At 45.1% G+C, this 16,127-nt stretch overlaps 1 protein-coding gene across 1 annotated transcript; it reads right to left on the bottom strand.

Annotated features, from left to right (window-relative positions):
* Positions 1 to 1,743: 1,743 nt before the first annotated feature.
* On the bottom strand, positions 1,744 to 16,096 carry CENPT (centromere protein T). The gene is made up of 12 exons (XM_017740927.1): positions 15,500 to 16,096; positions 14,874 to 14,967; positions 14,568 to 14,701; positions 13,770 to 13,803; positions 12,499 to 12,641; positions 11,604 to 12,032; positions 8,761 to 8,937; positions 8,232 to 8,435; positions 6,150 to 6,240; positions 4,719 to 4,883; positions 3,866 to 3,970; positions 1,744 to 2,143 (listed from the first exon to the last, which is right to left on the bottom strand). The coding sequence occupies exons 1-12, from the start codon at positions 15,507 to 15,509 to the stop codon at positions 2,020 to 2,022; spliced, it is 1,710 nt and encodes a 569-aa protein (XP_017596416.1). The 5' UTR covers positions 15,510 to 16,096; the 3' UTR covers positions 1,744 to 2,019.
* Positions 16,097 to 16,127: the final 31 nt, after the last annotated feature.

Raw genomic sequence — 16,127 nt, 5'->3', positions numbered from 1 at the left:
ACTGAGGAAGGAACCGAGCGCAGCCACGGGCGGCTCCGGCAAATCCCAGCAACCGGAATAACCAGCGGCTCTGCGCTGCCAGGGCGTGGATGGGGGACCGCGGCCGGCCCGCTGCAGCTCACAAAGGCTCCTTTGGTTCTCAGCTGCATCCATGTGGATATACAGCCTTTGTACATATTTTTTTTCCCCATCTGTTTGTCTTCAGAGTACAGTAAAAAAACGGAACTCCTGCTGTGAAGCCACGGTCCACAGGAAGAAAAACAAGATCCCTGAGCTGACTTACACTATGAGTTCATTCTTCTGTATATGACGCACTTAATTCCATGTTTCCATTCTTTTTCCATGTCTCCATAGCAATAAACAGCCCCTTGTCGTCGTTCCAAACCTATGATCGTCAGAGCAACTGGAGACCTACTTAAGGAAAGAGCTGCAGCCTCTCGACCTGACTAAAGAGAGCTCCCAGCAGCTGAAGTTACAGGTCTGACACAAGGCTCTCTTGAGAGTATGATCTTCCCTTACTTGAGAGAATATTTATATAGTTACATATTTCGACTTTATATGCTTAGATATATAGTTATATGTATTTATGGATCTGTACAAGCCAAAGTTTGATACAAAAAGTTACAACCTCTGAGACTCCAGACTGCCAAAGAGGTATCAATTGTTTGAAATACATCCAGTCCAAGGAAAAGGCTCTGGGGAGTTGAAGAATTCCTGTGAAACATCCAAACCCAATGCCAGCCCACTACTGTGACAGGCAGCAGGTGCAAAGCACCATCCCCTCCCATTCCTCCCCGGGAAGCTGCACCTTCTTACGAGAAGAAAGTGAACTCTGACACACATTGGAGAAGGGAATCCCATCCATGCAGGACATGCATTTACTGCTCCCAGCAGAGCTTCTCAAAGGACCCTTTTCTTTCCAACACTTCAGTCACACTGTATCAGCAAAAATGCTCTTCGTGGTATTTATGGAATAATGTTAAAAAAACCCCCACCAAACTTGAAAAATGCCTGCCCTTTGGATTGGCATTGCCTGCTGAAGAGATTTTAACTCTATTGGCCATCACGTCCTTTAGTGTTGTGCAAAACCTGTTTAACTTCCAAGTTCTGCTGCCAGGAGCTGGGCTGGATTTCCAGGAGTCCCTGTAACTGGTGCCATTTGGCTGTAGTTTTAGGAAGCTATACTGCACACACAGCACAGCCCAGAGAGAAGGATCCATACTTGCAGCAGGATTTAGGACAGGCTCAGGATGGGGAGAAACAACTCATGTCACACTGACCCCCCAGAAGGACACTGAAGAGAAAGTTCAATACCCATCTCCATCCCTCCAAAACTGGTACATGTGACAGGCATTATTCTTTCCCAGCTTCTGAATTGTTTTACAAAGTCACAGTCCTTGGCACCCTTTGCTGTGTCAGACCTCATTCCTGGTGTGGTTTAGGCTCACTGGAAGCAGTACAATCATACACAAGAGTTTTGCCTATGTGAGGAGGATGAGGGAGCACAGCATGGACCAGCTGCACACCAACTCCCGGTACAGGAACACCAGGGGAAAACAAAGGGGCACCATGGCTCCCACAGGGAGCAGAGCAATAGAAACCACACAGGTGTGTCAAACACAAACACCTGGCTGGCATGAAGAGCACCAACACCGCTAAATGCCTGCGAGGAACAGTTTGAACACCACAATGCTCAGGAGCCTCTCAGCTCACTGGCATAAGCAGCATTGGCATCACACAGAATACATGTAACATTTTATTTATCTGAGCTGTACACGTATTCAAAGGTAACATACAAAAATATGGATAGTCAAATCACTTGTGACAAAGGCTGGTGAGACCAGCAGGGTGGTGTGGTGGCCACAGCACAACCTGCCTCCACTCAGGAGAACATCCAGCAGTCTTTGCCTGATTGCTTACGTGTGGAAAAGCATCACCTGGAGCAGTGACATGGAACAATCCACAGCCAGCCCCTGGGAGCAGACCATCTTCTCACCCACAGAGGCCATCACTGCACCTTCACTTGGAGGGGATCACTTTATTTCCACTCACAGCAACTGGAATCAGGATCTTCCGGTACTCCAGAGGGAGGTAGTTCTCTATCAGCACATTCAATGGCATCTTGTCTGTCACCAGCCCTTGCCTTTGTCCAAAAGGAGAGCAGAGAAGAAACAAGAGCTGTTAGTGAAATGTGTTTCCATTCGATGTCAGAGTAAGGTTTTCTTGCAGTGATGTTTTTGCATTTAAGAGCTGAAATGCTCTGGCTGCTTGTGACAAACAGCTCCAGACTCGTGTTTGCTGGCAGCTTCTCAGCTCCTGTGCATGGTGCAATGCCAGGATTGCCCACACAGCAGAGCAGACCCAGAGGGTTCCTGCAGACCAGCTTCCCACAGAGCTTCCCACTGTTTACCATGGGGATATTCAGCTATATTGATCAGGACCAAAGTAGAGACTCACTGCTTTTTAAATTCACAATCCACCTACCATAGGATAAATTCTACCATTTGAAGACGTGCACAGAATGATGTGACAGAAGGAAATAGCTCAGTACCCAGATATTTTTACAGTCACAACTCAGAGGTGGTTGGCATTTGCCAACTGTGTAGGCCATGTAGTTTTCCAGTACACTGTTTAGCTGACTGGCCTGAAAAAATCAGCATCTCCCAGTTTTGTAGAAAGAAAAAAAGTGCAGCATTTATTCACACTTTCTGTGTGGAAGGAACAGAAATACTGTTCTTATGCATGAGCCAGCAACAATTCCTGATCTCTTTATGAGGCAGTAAAAAAGCGTAAAGACACCTAGAACAAAGTGAAACAACAAGTACATGGAATTCTCAAACCAGGGCAACTAACCCATCATGCCTCCTGGCCTGCTCATACCAACCTCAGCACACACCTGCCAGGTGGGAAAATGAAATCTCTGGATCAGGACAGCAATAGATTGTTCTTTTTAAGCAGCAGCACCAGCACTACCTACAGAGGCTCATGCAAAGCTCATGTCATCAGCTGTGCCCTGCACCATCCCCCAAGTGACTTTAACATCACATTTGAAACTCTTCCAGTGGAGAGCAAGAACAACAACCTGGAGTAATGACTTTAAATGAAAAGTGGTGGATTGCTTCAGGCCTCACAGAGTTTTACAGTGGGCTTCCAAGCCAAGAATAAATCCCTTGTGTTTTCGTAACAGAACAAAGTGAATTCAGGCAGGAGATGAGGCAGCTGGGGGAGTCCAGAGGACAGAGCACCAGTGAGGCAGCTCTGAAAACAGCTCTTCCAGGTTGCTGTCTAGGAATGTTGCTGTTATGAGAGGCCAGCCCTGGCTGCCTGGCCTGGAGGCTTCTTCTCCTGCTCTGGAGAGGAATTGTCAGTTTGGATCCCAAGTATCAGCTTGTGCAGCAGCAGGAAGAGGTGTATTTTGTTTGGAAGTCACCAAAACAGACAGCAGGACATGTGAAAATGCTCACAGTGTCAGCTGCAGGTGCTTTTAGCAAAGACATCACTCGAGGATGCAAACAGGGTAGCCCAGCCTCCCTCTTAGCGTTTCTCTACTTTTTCTACTCATTTCCCAGACATTACTGCTTCACCCTTACACAAATCCCTCTCCTCTTGGCTCCTCAGATAACTCCTTGCACTCACAACCCTTCACTACTTCCTCTTGCCCCTCCACCACCACTGTCACTCAGTGGTGCAACCCAAGTCCACGGATATCTCCTGGGACAGAAGTGGCCTCACACAGAGTAAATCTCAAGATCCCATACTTACTGTGCAAACACTGCTGGTGCACACCCTGGCAACAACCAAGGTTTACTGGGCTATCAAAGCACCACCAACCACCACTGCAGTTTAGCAACAACCCTTCCATTACCTTCTCATGAGGATTTCCAGGTCAGCCACCTCCACTGTCTTCCTCCCTGCATGGCGGGCGTAAGCTTCCAGATCATCGCTCACCTGCTTGAAGTATCTCTCGGAGCTGAGGGAACAATGAGGAGGGAAATCAAATCAGACTGAACCATGTGAACACCATCTACTCACCCACTTCTGCAGGGCAAGCTGCACTAGAGCTGCTCATTGTTCAGGTCCCAGCCTGCCAGGGAAAGCTGGGGGAGAAGAAACTCTCCAGCCCACGGACAAAGCTTGACTCCTCAGCTCAGGCTCCCTGGAACTTCACTGCCAAGACAGCTGTGAAACAGCTGCACATCTGACAACCAGAACCTTTCCCAAACTTCCCACACATGCAGGAACAGGGGCTGACACCAGTGAGAGAGAAATCAGCACTGAGGGTCAGACTACTGGCTACTGCAGTGACACTGTTCAAAAAATCCACAGATTTTACTCATGAAGGCAACAAGGTAGAAGGATTCAAAAAGCTGAGAAACCTGGATTCCAGTGGAACACCCTCACTGTGCCCAGCACAATGACCATTGTCCAGAGCCATCCTGCCCATGGAAATTGATAATGACAAGACTGTGACTGGTACAATTTGCTGGGACAAAACCCAGATGCTCCTGCAAGGCTGCACTGATCAGATACCCACACAGCAGCCCAAGGCACTTTGCACATTTCTGCCCCTGTTTTTATCAGGCCTCCCAAGACTGTTTCCAGCTGAAGAGAGAAGGCTGTCAGCTTGTCAGCCAACACTCCAAACAGATTTATTACTTCAAGAAAGAAAGAAAACCCAACACTAAAAATAATGGAAAGAGCAGTTTGTTGCTACTTACCATTTTTCAACAATTTTGAATGCATCTCTGGTCACTGGCATTTTAACAAAATGTCTGAATATCTCCTTTATCAAACTCCTTGGCATTTGAGGCTCACATGGTTTCCTCTGGGATGTTTTCAATCTCTTTGGAACTGTCTTAGGCTGCAACAGCTGCACGGGAGACCTTTGAGGGAAATTGAAAATTCACACATTGAATGAACAAGGCCAAGGGAGAGGCAGAGAACACCAGGCTGAGTTTGGAGAAACCCTAAGCTGAACTGGAAGGGACAAGAACTATCTTGAGCTCCTCATTCTTTCTCCCTCCCAATTCTCCAAAACTCTCATGCCGAAACAGGGCAGTTTGCAAAGAGTTCCCTTGATTCCAGCATGCTCATGTAACACACTGCCAGCAAACTGGAGTTCTCTCCAATACATGAGTGCAGTTTCCACTGCATCCCTGCAGTATTCCCTTTCCAGTAGTGCACAAAGTTTGAGGCACCACAAGTCACCTCTGCATCGGTGGACAGAGGAGGCTACTCTGCAGGGAATCCTTCTGCACTATTAAGAACTTCAATGAGGGCTTTTTTGGTGGGTTTTGGGCTTTTTTCCCCCCCTTAAACAAGACTGTAAGTCCTAAAGGAAGTTACAATTGTCTTCCATTCTAAAATAGGAAAAATTGTAATAGGGAAGAGTTAAGTGAAATCCATGGATTCACTCAGTACATGATTGGAAAACAACAGGAAAAAAATAGAACCTCAGCAATAGAACACATGCAAAACCCCCAGAAAGAGTGTGTGGATCACTTGACTCTTGCCAGTCCACCTGTATGTGGGCACAAGAATTTTGTCTTCTTGTTTATTGCTTTAATAGACAAAAATCTAAAGTCATGGGCTAGAAAATTCCTCCTGTTCCCTAGGACCCACTGCTAGTGGTTCTGATGAAGCAAATGGCTTCACCAAATTTCTAATTAAGACAATACAAATGTTAACTAATTTGGAGTAATACAGAAGACAGGTTCACTTTCTGCCTCTAGGACAGCTTCATTCTATAGTCAGCACATGGCAACTGCACACAGCTCTAGGCTTCTGCAGTCAATGCAAGTATGTCATTCCATGTGATCAGAGTCCTGTCAACTTTAATTACCCCTCTTCTGCAAGGGCCTCTGCATCCCATACTGGAGACTATGGCTCCAGAGTAGCCTACCAATTGAAAAACTCCTAGGAAAAGTTTTGCCCTTCAGCACAAGAAAATATTACAAGAACGTTCACTGGAAAGCCTTAAGAGATCAGACCTGCTCTGGAAGAGCACTGACATTCACTCAACTCACTCTGAACTCAGCTGCTACAGCACTGAAAGAACCAAAGCCTTCAGAACAGCTGGCAAAGCTGGGCTCTGCTCTCCCCCCAGCCCCACTTCTGCCAGGCCACTGCTGGATGTGGCTTAGGCTTACCTGGGAGCAGCAGGTTTTGCAACATGTGGAGTTGACAGCAGGAGGTTGTAGGCTGGAGCACGGACAAATGCAGGAGTCTTCATGGAAACCTCTGGGGAAAAAAAGTACTTGAGGAACTGAAGTCTCTTTCCAGAGCTCCTGGAGAAAGCAGTGCTGCTGCAGCAGACAGAAAACCAGGCACCTCCCAACACGCCTGGTCCTGGTCACACTTCCTGTGCTCTGGCTGTGTCCCCACAGCACCCTGAGCCAGCACAGCTGCTGGCTGCTGCAGTGCCACCCCCACAGCTCCTGCCACACAGGCTGGGGGCTCCCCTCGGGCCCCTGTGCTGGCCCAGCTGGCTGGGCAGGCTGCAGGGACACACTCACTCAGGGCCAGGCTGCAGGGGCTAATGGCTGGGTTAACGTAGGTTGCCACAAAGCTGCAGCCTTTTTAACCAGAAAGAACTTCAAAGTCTACAAGCTCCCTCTCTGTCATCTTGCTAAGCCACTGGCAAATTCTCCTGAACAAAGGGACAAGCTGAGCTACCGACTCACATTACAGGGGCCAGAATATAAACTTCTCCCTGTTTGCAGATTGTCATAACTCCCTCCAGGCAAGGCTCCTGTTATCAGCATCTCACATGTTCCCTGCTATGAACCCATAGCAGCTTCCTCCAAGTCTAATCTGCATTGTCTAACTTCACTCTTGCACTTCACTTCATAACAAAGGAAAGAAAACAATGTTAATAGAAATACTGAGCAGCTTCCTGTCTAGAAGAGGAGTGATCATACAGGGCTTCTTGCCCAACAGCTTCCCTTGGAAGCTGAGTGCAGCCAAGTAATCCAGCCTATCTGGTAATGGCATCAACTTCACAAAGATCCCTTAAAAGGGCTTGGACACCTGTCTTCTTAGAGAAGCCAAGCCCAGCTACTAGAGGCTTCAGGGACTACTGAGAGTTAAACTCCCCAGATGAAAGGGTCAGAAATCTCTCAGAGAAAGCAGGACTGGGTGAAACTACTGTGGTTGCCTGCATTAGCTTCTTCTGAATAAACATTTCTGTGCACTGGAGGAACAGGGAGCAGGATGTAGGGAACTGGTTATGCTCAAGTTTCCAAGGCAAGATTTATGACAAAAGGACATAATTTTTTTCCCTTTTCTTCCTCCTCTTGTCCAATGACACCTGTATGGTGCTACTCTTACTGTTCCACCCTATCAGTGAGATCTGCAGCCAGATCTTTCCACCTCTTCATACAGCTGTGTACAAGATAAGCATATTAACACAACTGTAGACACCCTAAGAACACCTACAGCTTTTCTTGTGGCTATCAGTTCAACTGTTGTGCTTGTGCACACTGCACAAATACACACAGACATAGATATTTTCATTACAGCTGAATATGGCCAAAATTTTCGCAATGGGTTTTAGGATGTCCTTTGTTCAGCTTTATACTTCAGGGTGTATTGTTCTTCAAAAGACTAAGACCAGTTCCAAGAGACATCACTAAAATACATTCTGGGCATTCTCAAACATGGCCTTGATCAAAGATAACTCAGTCTGATGTATTTGTTCTTCCAAAAGGCATCAGCACTCTTGGGCCAGACTGATGGAGTTTCTGAAGAGCTGTTTAGAAGTAGACACTTTCTCTCAGCTTTCTGGAAAACCGGGCCACTACTTTTGTTAACTGGAAAGGAAACCTGTAACTACACATACAAAATACAGGGTTCTAAATTAGGTTTCAAGTCTGAAGTCACATAAATGGCTGTGGTAACACCAACTCAATGGTAAGACATTAAAAAACTGGCATGAAATTAGGAGTCAGGAAGGAAAGAACAGACTGGAGGATATCCCTATGTCACTGTATAACCTCACTTTGCACTCAGTTTCATCTGTTTTGGGCACTTCCATTACTTTCACCTCAAAAAGTACAAGATGATCTTGGTCTCTGGAGCACCTGATGAGCCAGTAATGATCTGGCCCTAGAAACAGCAGCCAACAGTTTCCCCTGGACTCTATGATGGACTAAACAGTTAATAACATTATTAACCTCTGCTGTTCTTCAGCCTAGGAGGAAAAAATTCTCCAACCGCCTTCTGTTCCTTACCTTGACTTGCAGGGTGTCCAGCTTCATCCTCAGAAGGCTCTTCCACTGAATTATCCAACTCTAGCATGATAGCCTGGTCCTGTAGTTCATCTCCTTGTTCATCAGTTTCATCTGATGGAGTCATCCCAGGTTTATCGAATGAGGAAAAGGCATGAGAGTGCCTGCCCGGACTTTCAGCTCCAATGCCTTTGGTAATCTCAGGTTCTACATTTCCAAAACAGGAAAAACAAAGCCCTGAAACAAGTACCTTTGCCTGATTCTGGAACTTCCACTAGTAAATTTTAATCAAAGAAACCTGCTGTAACTATACATTTCTAAATACTACCACCAGTACAATTTTGGTTTCCCTTAAAATAAAATGCAGTCTTCCAGCTTAAAATGACAAAATTGGTTTGATATTTCCCCAGTAATTAGCCCAGATTCCACAATGTAAAGGAAATTAAGTCTCTGTCTCAGCACTGATACCAGTCATGCAGCATGAGAGATCTTTGGCACTAAAGAGAGCTGTCAACATTAGAGGTGTCCTCACCAGCTCCGGGAGAGCCGTGGGCTCCAACGTTGCCTTCTGCCAGTTCCTCTCCTGCTGAGGGAGCCATTTCTGTTTCACCTCTGCTGTCCTGTGCTGGAGTTATCTGCAATTCTGCTTTTTCAGCCAGTTTCTTCTCCAAATGTTCAGAATATCCAGCACTTGCACCACATTCTGCAGCTAAAATAAGAAATTCTATCATACATCTTACCTACAAAAAAACCCCCAACCGCCAGCACACAGTTTAACCACCACTAGAATTTATTTGTGATAAATAAACTCAGCCACTAAGCTGTGAATAAGAAAAGCAGATGCAGTTCCCTTTACAGCTGAGAAATGCCCAACTTTTCCTGTGTTTGCTCCACAGCTACCTAATTAGGGGCACATCAGATCCCGATGAAGGAATTTTACTTACAGTAAGCAGAGCTCCTCCAGATCTGCCATCTCTATGGCTATTCCAAATTTTGGTGATTGTGTGAAAGACCAATTTCTTTTCCTTTAAATCTAACAATACCTGGAGTTTGTGCTCAGATTCTCCTCCTCATTTCCTCCGTTTTTCTGAATAAACAATTTTGTAAGAGATATACTCCATTACAAAGAGAAGAGAGCCTAAAGTGGTTTTAACCATCCTGGACAAGCCTCTGGCAGGCAGGATGAAAAAAATACATAGGCACATGACTTGCTTTTGTTTAAAACACTTGAGCCACTGACTACTTAAGCATTCCTTTTTCCTTTATAGTACATACACAGTCCACATATCTGTTACTATGTAGCTCTGTTAAGCAGAAACCCACCCAAGTAATTCCTTTGAGAAAATTGGGCACTCTCATAATGCTGTCACTTGCTGAAGGGTTTGGAAATCTTGGCTGAGTCCAGAACCAAAAGCTGTCAAACTGCACTTTTATCATCCCCTCCAGTGACTGGGAATTTTCACACTCGAAAGTACAAGTGTGGCAAGGCCTTATACTTTTGGGACCCCAAGCTCAAGTGAAGGGCACAAAGACATCTGGCCAAAGGTGGTGCAAAAATCAGTTATACCACTCTCACTAACCAGAATACTGGGCTGCTTACACCAACACAGGGCCTAAAGTGAAGTGAAATATTAACTAGCTTAGATTAGCCAGATGTATTCTTTGCCAAGAGAGAGCTCTTCATCTTTCCTATGGGAAGCTGAGCAGTGCTACAGACCTGCCAAAACATAAGAACCCTTATTCCACTTCCAGTCACAGCCCACTTTTAGAGAGCTTATCTGGAAATGTTCAATTCCAGCATCTTATGTACAATTAAGTCTTATTTTACTCTGCAAGTCACCTCAAAAACTCTGTTTAAATCAGAGTATACTCCATTCCCTTTCTACACTCAAAGCACTTCTTACCCTCTCGGAAAATCTTTTCCTGTTCCACTCCGTTAACTGTATTAATCATCTCTTCTTCTGTATCATTTATTTCTAGGTCTTCAATTACATGGGACACAACTTCTCTCAAAGACATGCTGGAAAGATTTAGAGTGACTGGGGATTCCAAATATTTACTTGAACTTCTGGAGGACAGAGAGGAGCTCCATCTACAAACAGCTAGAACAGATCATTAATGTGTCTCCTGGTAGCTTTTTAAACTTTCTTTTAGCTTTCCTGGTAAATAAAAAACCAAGCAGGGAGAAGAAGACACACAAGAAACACTTGTGTGTACTCGAAGCAGTTTAGGGAGTTTGCACTGAATCTTAGGAACCAGTTGGAAGAATCCTTTCAACCATTTTTCAGTTGACACTGAGGAGCAACACTGAGAGCAGCCTCCTGTGGTAGAGGAGAACTAGGTCACCATTAACTTCTGACATGAATGCCTTACTAACTCCAGTGTTTTAAAGATATACTCACTCCCCCACATCTTCCTCTCATTTGATCCAGTCCCCTATTCCACATCCTCCACACTTTTCTCTGCATATCTATCTCTTTGTCCTAAAAATGCCTACCACTGAGCTCCTCTGAGCAACTAACCTTTTTCTGTCGATTCCTCCCCCTGTCCTTTCAAAACAACTTTTGCCTGGTCCAAGCAGTATGAGGAAAATGTGTTCCCACTTACACAACCAGGACTAGGCCAGGGAAATGAATGCCAAAGAAAGGTACCAGACACCAGGAAAAAACTGGCAAACAATAGGAATTGCAAAGTGTTGGTACAGAGTGAGCAGGGAGGCGACTGCCTCTGTCCAAGGATTTTTAAGGCCCTGGAGACAGTGAAGAGATTGGCTGTGACAAATAAGTGAGCACATCACAGTGAAGGTCTGGACTACAAACTTCCAGACTCCTTCCATGTCTGCTACATGTCCTACATATCTCCTTATTTTTTGTGACCAATTTAGAGTGCCCACTTCTGGTGTCCCAGTACAAAGGAGAGATGGACCCAGTGGAGAGTCTAGCAAAAGGCCACCAGGACAGTTAAGGGACTGAAACATCTCTCCTAGAAGGAAAGGCTGAGAGAGCTGGGACTGCTCAGCCTAGAGAAGAGAAAGCTCGGGGCAGATCTCATCAATATACACAAGTGTCTGAAAGTAGGGTGTAAGGCAGACAGAGCCAGACTCTTTCCAGTGGTGCCCAGTGTCAGGAGAAAAGGCAACTGCCACAGACTGGAACAGACTGGAGGCTCCATCTGAGCATAAAGAAGAGAATTTGCAGTCATTACCCTTGGAGACTGGTAAGAGCCACTTAGACAGGGTCCTGGGCAACCTGCTCTATGTGGCCCTGCCAGAGCAGAGGGGTTGGAGAAAATAACCTTGAGGTCCCTTTCTACCTCAACCACTCTGTAACTTCAGATAATACCTGCTAAGCCTAAGCCTTAAGCCATAGTACTCACTGCAAACCACTTCCTCTTCAGGAAAAGAAACCTGTTCCATTGGGTGACTCTGCTGGGAATGATCCTGCTTATCTTCTTGCTGTTTTACAGGTGTTTCTGTAGATACATGTCTCATTCTGTCAACATGCCCATGATCAAGGCTTGAGCTCTTGGAGTATCTTTGGGTCCTTCCCTCATTTGTGCCCACACTGGATACCAGGCCCTCTGGCCTTGATTCCTCTTGATCTACATCAGAAATCAGGCTCCTCTGTGCTGAAGTTTTTGAGTCTGACAGCTGGGGTTCAAGAGCAAAAAGTTTATTCTGGCTCTGTTCATCCAGCTGAGACTGAACAAAGAGCTCGGTGCTATTCATCATCATTTCCGCATCACTTGTCAGGATGCTTGTTCGAATCCCAGACGCAGATTGTGAGTCCACAAGGTAGTTCTGTTCTGTTTAGAAAGTTTTAAAACAGATTTTATGTGAAAAACTGTTCAAGGTCATAGGGACACACTTTACTACCAAGACTTGTGTAATTCAAAATTTCAGTCATTCAACCAAATTTTACTCATCCTCAACAGATCAAACACTGAAACTCTATGACCCCACTTCAGTGCCCCCAGCTCTCCCCCTACCAAACCAAGAGACCTCAGTACCCACAGAAGAAAATGATTCCAAACAATTCCTGTGGCTTATATCACCAAACTGGACAAAGCACATATTTAAGTGCATAGAAGCAAAGGAACTGCTGAGGCAGAGCCTCATTCTAATCTTGCTTCTCAAATCCCACTCTATTTCTGCAAATGTATTAGTAAATTTTAAATTCTAAAACACAGACCATGCTTCAGTAACTGCTTCTAGAAGCCCCTTTACATAAGGCCCTGCCTCCCAAAAGAGAAGTAACAACACAAAAGAAACCTTTGCTCTTCAGCAGGTTCTGTTCTACTCTGCCTTCAAAAGCTTGCATGTCAACAGCCTTGCGGGTTTTTGGCCTCCGGAGCAAGCCCCTCTTCTCAACAGTGTCTGGGGCCATCAAGGAACCCACAGACATACGAAGGGATCTGCAAAAAGAGGGAAGAAATCATTTGTCAAAATCACACTCCCCTTTTACCCTCAGAATACAGACATGGTGGCACTAACAGTGACACATTTCACAGAACTGGGAAAAATTTCTCCAAAAAACCCTTGAAGATTTTATGTCAGTCTAAATGAATTATTTTCATAGTATCACCCAACATCACGCTATGTGTCACAGATATCAGTAAGCAGACTGGTTTACAGCCTCCCTGAGACACTGCAACACTACAGCTGACAAAAGGTTCAGAAATTTTAAAAAATCTTAAGTAACAAAAAAAAGAGAAAACAAATGTTTGAGAGTGAAGACATACTCCAGATGACAGTGGGGTGGTAGGAGGACTTCCCAACAAGTTTAAGAAGCTACTTAATATCAATACTCTCAGCAAAGTACAGCTACCAACACACTGTGACTGTTTTGAGATGGGAGCTGATAGCAACACAAAGCACAGGAAAAGATGTTTCTCACTGGAGGTGTTTCACACCCTGGAGACTGACCATGCTCAATGACCTCCTGCCCCTCTCTCCAGGCAACCCAAGTAAAAAGGGAGTTCAGAGGGTTTAAAGTCAAAACTACAGAATGCAGCCCCAAGAAGCATCTTGTGTGGCACCCCAGGCAAGGGCTGCACTGAGAAAGGTGAAATAATGCGCTGACTTTGGCCAGGGTCATTTGCAAAGTACCCAGGCAACACAGGAAAGTAAGTTCTTTGACTCACTAAAAAGCTTTTAAAGTCCAGAAAATACTGCATAGATGCAACTGATATGATGAGACTACCAACCAGTACTGTGTACTGACTTACTGTTGGAAGCATGAAAACAAAAGGAAAAAAGGAATGATCCTAGCAAATAAAAATAGGAGCAACAGCAGCAATACAAGCTAGACCAACCCAGGCACACAGTGCAGAGCCACAGTTCCTGAAAATGAAAAGGTGTGTGGTGTAACACCTTCAAATTCCATCAGCAGAGGGGCAGGTGAATGTGTTACTGCTAACATTAACACAGGTCTTTAACATGAACCCAGGTATCTGCACTGTTCTTCACCACTTCAGATGTGATCAGTGAAGGCAGCTAAACTCGGGACAGACAGAAGTTAAGACATTTTAGATTAAACTCACCGAGTCATAATTGTGCTGTCCAACGTTGACTGAGCTAGAAAAAGTCAATGGCACATTAGTTGAGAAATAACCCTTTACACAACAGGCTACAGGAACATCCCAATGGATCTTCCTCTTTTCAGAGCCAGTCACGCTACAATCCTCAAAAGTCACACTTTGATGCAAACAGAATTAGATGACAGTCACTTCACTATTTCATGTCTACATTTCAGAACTGTGTATTAGAAATCTAATAAGCAATTTCTGAAAGGGTAAGAAAACAGTTATTTCAATGAAAATTTAACATGGCATATACCCTCAGACTTAATAATTTTAATTTTACCACATTGATAACAAGATGTTAGGCCTTGGTCACAACCACCCTTCAGCAACCCAACCCAAACACATCTGGAGCTTTAGAAGCACAGACAACTATTCCACAAACTCTTGATGAAACTGGAACTCAAACCTGTTCTGCTCACCAGGAACTTCATAATTATTTTTATATAATTGCAATGGAAAGTATGCAGCTGCTTGTATTTTAAAGTTTCTAGAATTGAGAGGAAGACAGGGATTGCTTCCTCTGGAGACACTTCAAAACTCAAAAAGCACCAAGCTGCAAAAGTAGTCAATAAGTTATATACAGTAGGATAGGTGCTTTTATTTTTTCCATTATCCCCTTTGCATGAGATACTGCAATCTGGATTCCAAACCTACAACTGCCCAGCTGGGCAGCTCCTAACAACTGAGCTGAGCAGGTGAGAACCAGCTGACAGCAAATGCAGCACTGAACAAGATAATCCTTGACTGCAGCCTTACCTTGGTTCTGGGGAAGTCGTCTCTCTGCTGCTCTCTCAAACTCAGAAATGCTGAGTTTCTTTCTCTTCTTTGTCATGTGGAATACACTGACAGATGTGTCCTCAGCAGCAACATCTGGCAGCTGCAATTCCCCCCTACCAAAACAAACCAAGCTGGAGAGACATTTCTGATAATCCCACCTGACAAGATGCAACTCTGATCACTGAAACATAAGTAGAGAAGTCCTGCTCCCTAATCCCACCACAGGAACTGCAGCTATACCTGGCATTGTAATAAAAGTGAAAATTATAAAAAACCCCTACTTACATGCTTGAAACTCTCTTAGATGGGACTTCTGAATGAGCTTCTTCCATGTCTTTATGGTTAGATATCTGAGGTGCCAGAGGTGAAACTTGGGGTTCTGCCAACAAACCAGAACATTTCCTTTCCACGATTCAGTACAGCAAGAGCACCAAAACGCAGCAGACTGTCACATCTACACTACAGGCTGTAAATTACACTTATTAATGGGTTAAAATTAAGACCTAGTGAAAACTGTTTGGGTTCTACTGGCTGTGACAAAGCCAACAGTGACAGCTGGCAGCACGGGGGTTCCCTGCACTGCAGCAAAATGTGCCTCTAATAACTCACACCCGATCCTACAGCCAAAGGCAGCACCAGGATTATGTGCTCAGACACCAGGATAAGAAGACCACCTGAAGAGGGCTTTGAAGAGGATCTTCAAAGCTATGATTTCACCAGTGCAAGGCCTGGTCTCTCAGACAGTTGTATCCCACATTCAGCTGCCCTGCAGTGATTCCTCTGTTACCTAAATCAGTCATACAACAATCTGATTTCTGTTCCATGTAACAGGGAAAGGATCTTAAAGTTTTCTCAACTCTACCAAAGCATTGTCTTTCTGTTCTCAAGTCTCCTGAAAAAAAGACACTTACCGTTCTGCATGACTCTCTTGAGTAGAAGCCGTGGTGTGCCATTTTTGAGATCAGGGAACGCTGCCTGTCTCTGCTTCACCAAGGTGCTTCTGACAGATTTACTCTTGTTTTCTAGACTCGATCCAGTCTAGAGGGAAATCAAAAGACAAGCAATTCAACACTAGTATTTATATTATTAAAGACCACAACATCAAAAGCATCCACCACCCATCTTCTAATAACAAGCTAGGCCAGCTGATAAGAAACTTTTTCCAAATTCCAAAGAGAAATTGCGCGTAGACTTTTTGACAATAGTGGCACCTCACGTGTGGACGGGAGACAATTCAGCTCGGGTATCACCCAGGTGGGCTCCAGTGCAAAACCCTCCTGTGGACGAAATCCCGAGTGGCCTCAGAGCACAGCCGCGACCTAAACATGCCGAGGGGTACCCGGCCAGCGCGAAAGGCGAGGGGCGTCGGCCCATTTTCCACGATTAAATGCGAAAAAGGGCGAGAGAGCTGCCTCCGCTCCTGCTTCAGGGGACTCGCTTCTATCTCAAACCGAGAGCGACCGGGCAGGCGGAGCCGGGCGAGTCCCACGGGATGGTCCATCCCGACAGCGACTCTCCTTTCCTCCTTTTTTCTTTTCT

This window comes from Corvus brachyrhynchos, unplaced genomic scaffold (genome assembly GCF_000691975.1).
Source record: "Corvus brachyrhynchos isolate BGI_N302 unplaced genomic scaffold, ASM69197v1 scaffold26, whole genome shotgun sequence".
NCBI classification, from domain to species: Eukaryota; Metazoa; Chordata; class Aves; order Passeriformes; family Corvidae; genus Corvus; species Corvus brachyrhynchos.
This window is presented reverse-complemented; position numbering and strand designations above follow the sequence as displayed.

Bases quoted from the DNA above. Each gene is read 5' to 3' on its own strand.
- CENPT (XM_017740927.1), bottom strand. The intron at 12,033-12,498 runs GTTTCTTTTGTG...CTTTCTAAACAG, and splicing joins GAACCTGCTGAAGAGCAAAG to AACAGAACTACCTTGTGGAC. The intron at 8,938-11,603 runs GTGAGTACTATG...TTCTTATTTTAG, and splicing joins TGAAGAGGAAGTGGTTTGCA to CTGCAGAATGTGGTGCAAGT.